The following is a 12,181-nucleotide window of genomic DNA, read 5'->3' as shown; positions in this document are numbered from 1 at the left end:
CCGCAGGAGCCAATCAGCGGCGGACAAATGGAAACGAGCCGAGCGAGAGTGTTTTTTTCTTTCCAGTGGAAGAAGTTAGAAAAACGGAGAAAGTGAGATATTTCTGCCACGTGTGATGATTCCAGTGTGTGTGTATGTGTGTGTGTGTGTGTGTGTGTGTGTGTGTGTGTGTGTGTGTGTGTGTGTGTGTGTGTGTGTGTGTGTGTGTGTGTGTTTCACCTGAGATCAATACATCGTAAACTTTACTGATCACGTGACGCTCGCGCCGATAAAGTAAAGTAGAGGGTGAGCGACATCGAGACTGTGAAGAGAGAGAGAGATTTTAATTTTGATATTATTATTATTATCTTTTTATATTATTACATCCAAAATATGTGACATATTTATCTCGTTATAATCCGTTTACTTCAGTGTTTTAATCCGTTCATCACACACATAATAATATAATATATATAATAATAACTATAATGTTATAGTTATAATGTTATAATGTTATAAAGTTGTAATGTCTCCTTATTTTTATACTTGAACTAATATTAAATAATCTCATCGATTATTTACTTAATGATAATAATACGTATTTTTGTTTTATTTTAGTAAACACTTGTTATACAAGTATTTACTGATTAGTAATAATATTAACGTAAAATACAAAACAAACATTAAAGTGCAGTGTTTTAAGGATTTGATTTAATTTCCCACAGAAAACTTTTTTAAATCAAAGATAAGAGTGAAACATGCTGAGGTTTCAGATTTTAAAAAAAGTGAAATAAAAACAGGAAGTGGCTTTATTAAAAAAATAGTAAAAGTAATAATAATAATAATATGTTAATATCATATTAGTTATACCGTTCATAAATTATTTTTAAAAAATCTATTGCAACAAATAAACTCACAGAGAAATTAATAAATATGTTTAAACTTTGCGTTAAATATAAAGAGAAACAAACAATAAAAACCTGAGGTTAGCCCCGCCCCCCTGGCCTCGTGTTGCCATGGCAACGTGACAACAGAGACGCAGGACAGAGCAGTGGAGGAAACCCGGGTCTGACCCGCAATAATGACAGGAATACTTTGATTATTCAGATATAAATTAGTAAAACTGCAGATCTGAGGAAACACCAGGTAATGTTTTTTTTTTATTATTATCTTTATTATCATCATTATTATTATTATTATTATTATTTACTGTTATTGTTATTGGACAATAAAGTTTTTGGGGGATTTGAGTTAAGAAAAAATTCCCAGGAACAAATGTTAATTTAAATAAATAAAAAACAGAATAAAAATAAAATAATAAATAAACACAGTAGTACTAGTACTACATTAGTTCCAACTCTTACCTTTAGGTGGCGCTCTTTGACCGACACCAACTGAAGATAAAAGGTAAAAACAAAAAAGATAAAAGGCAAAAATACGTCATCACAGTTTTGGACCAATGGTGAGAACACAGTGGACAACTGAATCCAGAAGGGGGCAGCGATGCTACGTTCAGGATGCTAACTGCCGTGAATCGCCAGAGAAGCGACTTTGACTCTCCTGTTTTTTTCACGCACAGACTCGAGGTTCGCTCGGCCGTCGGTTTTGGCGGCGACCGACGATGCTCAGACCGCGGTACTTCACGCCCGCCGAGGTGGCGGCGCACAACACGGCCGACGACCTGTGGGTGTCGTTCCTGGGCAAAGTGTGCGACCTGACGCCGCTGATGACCCGGTTCAAAGGTCAGCGACGTCCAGAATCCCACGTAAACAGTAGCATTGAGGCTGAATCCCAATTCCACCCGTTATTCTTTATCGGAGTTCCGATTGCGAGGGCTAACAACGTTCCCCTAAGAAATGAGACGCCCCTCAATAACCGCCACGCCATCCTAGCTTGACGCTCGCGGTTTCGCTACGTCAACAATCTAGTCGGCAAGCGTAACCAAAGAGCTAATTTCACTTAAAACCTTAACGTGTCATGTCGAGGGTTATCGGATATCTCATCTAAACAGATGGCGATAGCAGCTAGCTAACCACTCACGAAAGGAACCCCCGCGGGGTATTAGCATCGGCTACGACTAGCTAGTCATTCAAAACAAACGCGACTAGTGAATAAGAAAAACCGCAGACGGCGAATAAATTTGTGCAAGTCCGGAATTGGGATTCAGCCTTAGGAAATAAGGAAATTTATTTCCTCTTTTGGTGGCGTCGGCGCGTAAATACGCGTAAATAACTTTAAAATATTTCGGCCGTTTTTTCGCAGGTGACGTTCTGCTCTTACCCATCATGGAGTGTGCGGGGAAGGACATCAGCCACTGGTTCGACCCGAAAACCAAAGACGTGAGTGTTATATCAGCTCCTGGTCTTTATCTCACTGTTAGCGCTCACTCTCCCACGCCAAAGTCCATAGAATCGGCGCTTTTTCACCGATTTTCTCCATGGGCTTTGGTGTGAGAGAGTGAGCGGTTTACGAACGTCACTTTGAGATCAATCACGTCCGCTATCTCCGTCCTCAGGTCCTCAAACACGTGGATCCACTCACCAACTGCGTGCGGTACTTCACCCCCAGGGGGCGCTTCTTGCACGTGCCGCCCGCCGGCCCTCGCTCGGACTGGGCCAACAACATCGGTCTGCCCTGGTGGACGGACCGACAGTACGAGGTGGGACGTCTGACGGCCAAAGCCAGGTGGATACGAGTCGTCAACACGCTGACGTCGCAGGAACAGCGGCTGCAGGTTAGCGGTTTTTACGCAAGATGCACTCTGGGTAACGGGAGTTTTTATAATATATGTCACCAGGCGACGGGGGTTTACAACCCGCAACTGGAAAAACGTTCGCAAACGTTTCCTTCAAATCCAGCAGAGTTTATCGTTGGTAAAAGTGTCTAAAAATGCTAATGTTTCATTCACAGGCGCTAGTCAATCAAATCATGTTATGCTAGTATTCGATCACAGGTGCTAGCCAGTCAAACCACATTCACGCGTTTAGCTTAGCAAACACTAAGGTTGTCCTCCCGATGTTGCCGATGTTTTTTCTAGCCGTGACAGACACTGCCCCGCTAACCTCCGATAGCTAACTCCAGCGCCAAAAGTCAGACGTAGCCGTTGTCGGGTGTTAAACTGCAGCATTTCCTGTTTCCAAACTTGTCTCTCGTGTCTTCCCGACGTCCCTCGGGTGTGTTCGGAGGAGACGCTGGCTAAAATCCTCCAGCGCTTTACACAAGGTGCACTCTGGGTAACGGAGTTTGTAAAATATGTCACCAGGCGACAGGGGTTTTTTACGACCACAACGAAAACGTTCGCAAACGTTTCCTTCAAATCCAGCAGAGTTTATCGTTGGTAAAAGTGTTTATGCTAATGTTTCATCACAGGCGCTAGTCAATCAAATCATGTTATGCTAGTATTCTAGCACAGGTGCTAGCCAGTCAAACCACATTAACGCGCTTAGCTTAGCAAACACTAAGGTTGTCCTCCCGATGTTGCCGATGTTTTTTCACCCAGCGATCGCACACGTGTCCGCTAGCTGTGACAGACACTGCCCCGCTAACCTCGGATAGCTACCTCCAGCGCCAAAAGTCAGACGTAGCCGTTGTCAGGTTCGGAGGAGACGCTGGCTAAAATCCTCCAGCGCTTTACACAAGGTGCACTCTGGGTAATGGGAGTTTGTATAATATATGTCACCAGGCGACGGGGTTTTACGACCACAACTGGAAAAACTTTCGCAAACGTTTCCTTCAAATCCAGCAGAGTTTATCGTTGGTAAAGGTGTCTAAAAATGCTAGTGTTTCATTCACAGGCGCTAGTCAATCAAATCATGTCATGCTAGTGTTCGATCACAGGTGCTAGCCAGTCAAACCACATTCACGCGTTTAGCTTAGCAAACACTAAGGTTGTCCTCGCGATGTTGCCGATGTTTTTTCACCCAACGATCGCACACGTGTCCGCTAGCCGTGACAGACACTGCCCCGCTAACCTCCGATAGCTAACTCCAGCGCCAAAAGTCAGACGTAGCCGTTGTCGGGTGTTAAACTGCAGCATTTCCTGTTTCCAAACTTGTCTCTCGTGTCTTCCCGACGTCCCTCAGGTGTGTTCGGAGGAGACGCTGGCTGAAATCCTCCAGCGCTACCTGCGCTACAACTCCCACGCCCGCAGCTACACCTGGAAGTACAACGGGGCGAGTTTGTCCATGAGCAGGACGCTGGACGAGAACGACGTCCCCGACGACGACCAGACGCTGGAGCAGCTGCGGCTGGACCGCGACCTCTTCATCCCCGCCCTCCTGCTGCACTTCAACGACGACCTCACAGAGGAGTGACCCTCCGCCGCGGGGGGTCGCGAGGTCACTCACCCGGTGGTCCTCGACGACCTCGTAAAAACTCGACACCGAGCGGCGACGATCGATTTACCTGACGACGCGTTTGTGCTCGATCGCAAACGACCCCGGCGTCTCGTCTCAGAGTCGCTCTCAGAGCAGATCCGTTGGTTTTCAAACGGGGAGAACGATGGCAGAGAATGCTGGGAGATTTCAAAACGCCGCGTACGAGCCCAACGTTTTCGTATACCGAACGATCGGGAATCGAGCGGAAAACACGCGGGTCGATGTGGACCAAGAAGAGAAAAGAATGGACAACAACAAGTGACTCGGCATTCACTCTCTCGCACATTATTTCACTGATCCATATAATATCTCGTCATGTTATTGTCAATTAATGTGAAAATGTATGAATTGATGTAAACAGAATAATCGCAGAAGTGACATTTTCTTTGTAAAATTTAAAATAAATTATTATAAAACTTAGCATACGTTAACTAACAAAGCATCAACAAAAAGCTACGTTCAAATGCGTCCTCGTACATTTCGATACCCAAATTTGGTCAATTCTGACAACCAGGTTTTTGAGGCGCCCCCTATGGGCCTTCCTGAGAGTGCTTTTGATGGCTTGTTCCCAAACTCAGGCCTGAAATGATCTACCAACACTGATGCTGAATGGAAACACTGTCAATGAGATACGACGATACGATTGGCGGTTCAGGAATGGTTCAGTCCTGGGTCAGGCTCGCAGTACCGTTACTTGGTAGGCAGGGGGGGGGTGTCGGGCTTCTGCGATGGCCACGGAGCGCGACATCATGCACGACCACAAGACGGTCATGTTTGGTATGAGATAAGTCTTTCAGAAGGGCCCACGGTTGGTGTAGTGGTTAGCACTCTCGCCTTTGCAGCAAGAAGACCCGGGTTCCTGGGTTCGAGTCCCGTTTGGGACCACTTTCGGGAACAAGGGCCTTTCTGCAAGGTGGGAGTGGGTTTTCTCCGGGTTCTCCGGCTTCCTCCCACAGTCCAAAAACATGCGATATGGGGATTAGGTGAATTGGTCGCTCTAAATTGACCGTAGGTGTGAGTGAATGGTTGTTTGTCTCTATATGTGACCCTGTGATGGACTGGCCAACTGTCCAGGGTGTGACCCCGCCTATCGCCCAATGTCAGCTGAGATAGGCACAGCACCCCCCGCGACCCTCTGGTGGAGGATAAAGCGGTAGATGATGGATGGATGGTATAGTATGTCGTTTTTGTCCAATGTTGGACCAAATTTTATTTTTCCCAAAAAAATCGTCAAATCTTATGCGAAATACAGGAGTATACAGTTTTTGTCAAATTTTGGACAACGTATGGACCAAAAAAACTTTTCCTAAAACAAAATGTCAATTTTGGGACGACATAGTATAGTACGTCGTTTTTTAGACCAAAATTTTCTTTTCAAAATAAATGGTCAAATCTTGCGCGAAATACAATAATATGCGTTTTTTGTCAAATCTTTGGAAGACGTATGACATTTTTGTCAAATTTCGGACCAAAAAACTTTTCCCCAAAAAATTGTCAATTTTGGGACGACATAGTATATAGTATGTCGTTTTTGTCCAATTTTGGACCAAATTTTTTTTACCCCAAAAAAATCGCCAAATCTTGCGCGAAATACCGTAGTACACAGTTTTTGTCAAATTTTGGACGACATATGACGTTTTTGTCAAATTTCGGACCAAAAAACTTTTCCAAATAAATGGTCAAATCTTGCGTGAAATACCGTCGTAGTATGCCATGTTTTTACCTCATACCGAAACCCGCCTATCGCCCAATGTCAGCTGAGGTGGGCATAGCAACCCCCGCGACCCTCTGGTGGAGGATGGAGCGGTAGATAATGGAATGGAATGGAATGGGTGTTGAAGAAACACCGGCCGCAAGGGAGTGACACCCAATCGGCTGACTGTTGTGGGTGGAGTCGGTCTAGCTCCACCCAGGCCGTGGTACCCTAAGGAGAAGGGTTCCAAAGAACGGAACGATAAGGGCCGCTTATTTTGGTACTATTGCTCATGGAAACCCAAACGGGTACCATTCCGTAACGAACCGTTCCACCTTTGTTTTGGTTGATGATTACACAGGTAAGCCCGTGGCCAAGTGGAAAAGGGAACTTGGCTTATAATTGGAGGGTTGCCAGATCGGGTCTGCACCAGGTCAGAGCTCTGGGTTAGCCCTGAACAACGTAGCCACCATTAACCACCATTTTCCCCCCCCCGTGGCTGCTCCCAATTCCAGGAAGGTTTCCTTGGTACAGATTTCACCAGAATGAGTTTCTGCGGAACAAAGAAGTTCAGTCCTCAGGTCACTCTGTGGGGGATGTTTATAAACTACAAAGACGCGTTTAAATTATTAAATAATCCTCCGAGGGTTCAGTTTGAGGAAGCACCGACCGCGAATCGGTTCCTCCACGAAACTTTCTTCTGAATAAAGGGGAAGTTCTGCACAGGATACCCCCCGCATTTCACTGAGAAAATAGGAAAAATGTCATAAGATGGTGAAACGATGCACATTTGACCTGATGAGTGGACGTTTTGTGATAGGACAGAGGAAGGAGGAGATGAGGAGGAGCACAAAAGTTTCTCGACTTCTTCGTCGACGCGTGAGTGAACTTCACATCTCAATAAAGTGCGAGACATACGCAGTAGTTTGTAGACGCTAACCTCGTTTTTCCTTTTGAGGAGTTAGACTTGGATTTACCGGATTCCCGTTTGTCCTCAACAGACGTCGCCGCGATGCCAGAAAACCTCTACGCGAACGAGAGCAACAAAGACTTCCTCTGGATCAAAGGTAACGAATTTGTGTGCTTCATTTTGTGATAAAATAGAAAACGTTCACCGATAAAAAGACTTCATGCATGTTAATATGTTGAGTTTGAACGACGAAGGTAAGGTTATCGAACGTTGGAAATCGGAACGGGGAGTCGTCACTGACCGGGTTCCAGGTGAGAAGTTTGAAAAATCGTGGACAAAAACGTATCTCGGGTTAGCAACTGTTAGCCATTGTTAGCAATTTCAGGTAGAAGGTGATTTTCCAAACGTATTTCCACAGAGAGCTAAAGAAAAAAGGCTTCAGACAAAGACTAGAGTTAAAATTGTTCCGGCATTTCCAGGATAGGGAGCCATTCCATCCTCGCAGAACCTCGAGCAAATTCCCATGGTTACTCGTCTTCTTCGTTGTCCATTTTGACCAAACCAAGCGCTCGTCAACGAATGGTGTGGAATGTTTTGCGGTACGCTTAGCATTTGTGGTCCGCGTGAAGTCAAACTGATGGTGTGGTTCTGCGTAGGGTCTGAGCAGACCAGCGCCAACGTGGGCGGAAGACAAGATTTGCGTGATCGCAAAATCCTAGCGGACACGTGCGTACACGGAAAGTACAACCCCACCACAACTCGCTTACTAGCATTAGCCAGTAGCCATCATGCTAGTTAACTGCAATGACTAGCGACTGGCGCTAAAGTCCTCTTTGTCCATCATCAGAACCAGAGTCCCCTCCTGCTGTGTCGCGCTCAGACGTCTCCAGGTTCAGACGATGGTTGTGTCCAGTTCTGACAGCTGCCGCCGTCCTGGTTCTGATCATCGTTCTGGGAGTGAGCCGTGAGTTTTTCGTGCTTTTATTTTTCCCGTTAGCGAGTGACAATTATATTTAGTTGATATATTTAAGTCGTAAGGTAAAAAACTCACCGTGTGTGTGATCAGACGCTAAGACGTCACAGCGTCTGTGGACAGCCGAGCAGCGAGTTTCCAACCTGACTGTCGTCGTCCAGTCGCTGAACGCCTCGCTGCACCACGCTCAAGGTAACACGCAGAAAAACAGCTATCGTACGTCTAAGTCTTACTCGTCCGTCAGGTGGTGCAACTACGGCGACATGCTAACGCGCTCTCTGTTCCAGAAATCGCTAAAGACGTTCATCGACTGCAGATGATTGTGGAGAACCACAAGGACCAGCTGACCTCAGGTCAGTGTCAGTGCCGAACAGCGCCAGTAGAGGGCAGAAAATATCACAAAAGAAGTGCAGGGATCTGCGCTACTGATCTGTTGGCTAGCTAGCCAAAGCCTAACTAGCTAGCCAAGGTTGCAAGAGTTCATTTGATGATGAAAACCCTCAGATGATGAAACCCCCCCCCCCGGATTAACACTCCAGACCCCCTGAAAGCCTCAAAGGCAAAATTTGAGGGGGGTCTAAACTAGGGCTGGACGATTAATTGAACTCTATTCATGATTTTGATTTTGGCTTCTCACGATCATAAAAACATTATAATCGAATAAAAACGATTAATGCACGATTAAGGTGCATTCGAAAAACACCTTGAATGCACCTGTGTTACGTGCAGCTGCAGCAAGCGTGTGACGTGTGTGGAAAAAATATATTTTTCAAAAAAAAAAATTCTTATATTTTGGAAACTTGAGATCTCATTTTTTTTGGAAAGTAGAGATCTTGACTTTGAAACTCGAGATTTCAAAAAAGTATGAAAAAAAGTAAAAAAAAAAAAAAAAGTTGTGTCATATTTTTTTGGAAACTCGAGATCTCGACTTTGAAACTTGAATTTCCAAAATATGATTTTTATTTTTTTTTTCAAAAAAATTTTTTTTCCTTTTTTTTTGGAAAGTCCAGATCTCGAGTTCCAAAAAATGAAGGAAAAAAATATTTTTTGTCATATTTTTTTGGAAACTCGAGATCTTGACTTTGAAACTCGAGATTTCAAAAAAGTATGATTATTTTTTTTCAATTTCTTTTGAAAGTCGAGATCTCGAATTTCCAAAAAATTATGAAAAAAAGTAAAAAAAAAAAAAAAAGTTGTGTCATATTTTTTTGGAAACTCGAGATCTCGACTTTGAAACTCGAGTTTCAAAAGTATGATTTTTATTTTTTTTTTCAAAAATTTTTTTTTTCCTTTTTTTTGGAAAGTCCAGATCTCGAGTTCCAAAAAATGAAGGAAAAAAATATTTTTTGTCATATTTTTTTGGAAACTCGAGATCTTGACTTTGAAACTCGAGATTTCAAAAAAGTATGATTTTTTTTTTTCAATTTCTTTTGAAAGTCGAGATCTCGAATTTCCAAAAAATTATGAAAAAAAGTAAAAAAAAAAAAAAAAGTTGTGTCATATTTTTTTGGAAACTCGAGATCTCGACTTTGAAACTCGAGTTTCAAAAGTATGATTTTTATTTTTTTTTCAAAAATTTTTTTTTTCCTTTTTTTTGGAAAGTCCAGATCTCGAGTTCCAAAAAATGAAGGAAAAAAATATTTTTTGTCATATTTTTTTGGAAACTCGAGATCTTGACTTTGAAACTCGAGATTTCAAAAGAGTATGATTTTTTTTTTCAATTTCTTTTGAAAGTCGAGATCTCGAGTTTCAAAAAAATATGAAAAAAAAGTTTTTTTCATATTTTTTTTTCATATTTTTTGGAAACTCATACAATAATACACTTTGCATGCTTTCTTATCCTTGATAACCAGACAAAATATAAATTATTTTATTTGTTATTTTGTATTTTTAACACGTGTATATTTGTACGTACAGTGTCGGAGGCTCTGAAGCAGCTGTCGGTGGTGGATTCTCTCAGCGAGAACGTGGCCTCGCTCAGATGTTCCCTCCAACGCGTCGTCAACAACCGTACGACCACAGTCACGTTTCTGAGAGGTGGACGGAGAGACAGACGTCTCACTCTGTCTCTGTCTCTGTCTCTGTCTCTGTCTCAGGCTCAGCAGTGGACGGTTGTTGTCCTCTGGACTGGAAACAGTTTAAAAACATCTGTTACTTCTTCAGCCGTTCGTCTCTGTCGTGGAACGACTCGAGGACGTGGTGCGAGACTCACGACTCTCACCTGGTCATACTCAACACGGACAGGGAGTGGGTAAGACATGTCGTCTGTCTCCATGTCCGTCTGTCTGTGCTCATGCCGCAAAGGCAACCTGGAGGCAACCTGGAGGCAACCTGGGGAAGACGTCACGGTAAAGACGGGGTCTGCACCCACAGATCGACCTTTGGGTTACCAAAAAAATGCAACTTGTTATTTGCACATAAAACCAATCAAGACGTCAGTCAGTCGGACTATGACAATCACAACATCGGTTAATCGGACTAAGACAATCATGACATCAGTCAGTTGGACTAAGACAGTCATGACACCAGTGTACATAAAACCCATCCACTCAAACCAATGGGAGATGGGATGCCTTGCTCAAAGGCACCCCCAGCCCTTCAGTAATTGTTTGTTTGTTTTTTTCGACTCAGGACTTTGTGACCAGCGAATCGGTTCCTGATGCATTCTGGGTCGGCCTCAGTGACTGGAGAACTGGGGCGTGGGAGTGGGTGAACCAGACTCCGTACACCATAGAACACAGGTACACCTTCTGTTCTGTTAGTCAGACTAAGAAAATCATGACATTGATAATGTCAGACTAAGACAATCATGACATCAGTTAGTCAGACTAAGACAATCACGACATCGGTTAGTCGGACTAAGACAATCGTGACATCGGTTAGTCAGACTAAGACAATCAAGACATCAGTTAGTCGGACTACGTAAGTCGGACTTAAACAATCATGACATCAGTTAGTCGGACTAAGACAATCACGACATCAGTTAGTCAGACTAAGACAATCACGACATCGGTGAGTCGGACTAAGACAATCGTGACATTGGTTAGTCGGACTAAGACAATCGTGAAAATCGGTTAGTCAGACTAAGACAATCAAGACATCAGTTAGTCGGACTAAGTTAGTCGGACTAAGACAATCACAACATTGGTTAGTCAGACTAAGACAATCATGACATCAGTTAGTTGGACTAACATGAGTTGTGTGTCTGTGTGTCTGTGTGTTGTGTATCTGTGTGTGTCTGTGTGTTGTGTTGTGTGTTGTGATGTGTGTTGTGTGTCTGTGTTGTGTATCTGTGTGTGTCTGTGTGTTGTGCGTCTGTGTGTTGTGTGTCTGTGCGTCTGTGTTGTATGTGTTGTGTGTCTGTGTGTTGTGCGTCTGTGTTGTGTGTCTGTGCGTCTGTGTTGTATGTGTTTTGCGTCTGTGTGTTGTGCGTCTGTGTTGTGTGTCTGTGTGTTGTGTGTCTTTGTTGTGTGTTGTGGGTTGTGTGTCTGCATGTGTCTGTGTGTTGTGTGTCTGTGTGTCTGTGTGTTGTGCTTCTGTGTTGTGTGTCTGTGTGTTGTGTGTGTTGTGTGTTGTGTGTCTGTGTTGTGTGTCCAGACACTGGGCCCCCGGTCAGCCCGACGCCTGGACCGACCACGGCCTCGGCCACGGAGACGAGGACTGCGCTCACCTGCGCTCGAGCGGACGCCTCAACGACATTCACTGCTCCACTCCGCTGCGTTACATCTGTCAGAAACATGGCGTCAGGGCCCCGCCCCCCCTCCTGACTCCGCCCTCATGACTCCGCCCAGTTTCAGATGAAACGTCGTGGATTAGCTTGCGTCACAAAGTCTGAAAACAAAAATAAAGCATTAAAAAAATAAGGCCGACTGATTATTGATTGATGATTTCGACTGATGACGACTGATTTACTGGAATGATGATGAAATGCTAACGTAAACAAAGCCGCGTTTGTGTGCTAGCGTTTTGGGAAGTTCGGAAAAATCAGGTTAATGATGATTTCTACAGGAGAACATGTGAACAACACTTTTTTATTTGTCTCTAGAGGATTTTTGTTTTCCGTGTCGAGTGACATCACACACACACACACACACACACCCACACACACACACACACACACCCACACACCCACAGTTCAAAGTACACCTGTGGGCCGTTGACCCTCGCCTGGTGTTTGGACAGCGTCTGACCGTCGTGAGGCTTCACCGCGGAAGAGAAAGACGAAACACAGAAGACGAGAAAGGCAAAAA

At 44.1% G+C, this 12,181-nt stretch overlaps 2 protein-coding genes across 2 annotated transcripts; both read left to right on the top strand.

The window, feature by feature from the left end:
- Positions 1 to 1,600: 1,600 nt before the first annotated feature.
- Positions 1,601 to 4,292, top strand: cyb5d1 (cytochrome b5 domain containing 1; the record flags this gene model as incomplete). The annotated part of the gene is made up of 4 exons (XM_083907720.1): positions 1,601 to 1,721; positions 2,242 to 2,318; positions 2,495 to 2,713; positions 4,062 to 4,292. The coding sequence occupies 4 exons, from the start codon at positions 1,601 to 1,603 to the stop codon at positions 4,290 to 4,292; spliced, it is 648 nt and encodes a 215-aa protein (XP_083763846.1).
- Positions 4,293 to 5,083: 791 nt separating this feature from the next.
- On the top strand, positions 5,084 to 11,712 carry LOC310942333 (asialoglycoprotein receptor 1-like; the record flags this gene model as incomplete). Its single annotated transcript, XM_083907708.1, has 9 exons — positions 5,084 to 5,132; positions 7,050 to 7,115; positions 7,806 to 7,922; positions 8,025 to 8,123; positions 8,219 to 8,284; positions 9,849 to 9,941; positions 10,028 to 10,182; positions 10,563 to 10,672; positions 11,529 to 11,712. The coding sequence occupies 9 exons, from the start codon at positions 5,084 to 5,086 to the stop codon at positions 11,710 to 11,712; spliced, it is 939 nt and encodes a 312-aa protein (XP_083763834.1).
- Positions 11,713 to 12,181: the final 469 nt, after the last annotated feature.

Source organism: Microchirus variegatus, assembly GCF_963457635.1.
Source record: "Microchirus variegatus genome assembly, chromosome: 2".
NCBI lineage: Eukaryota > Metazoa > Chordata > Actinopteri > Pleuronectiformes > Soleidae > Microchirus > Microchirus variegatus.
This window is presented reverse-complemented; position numbering and strand designations above follow the sequence as displayed.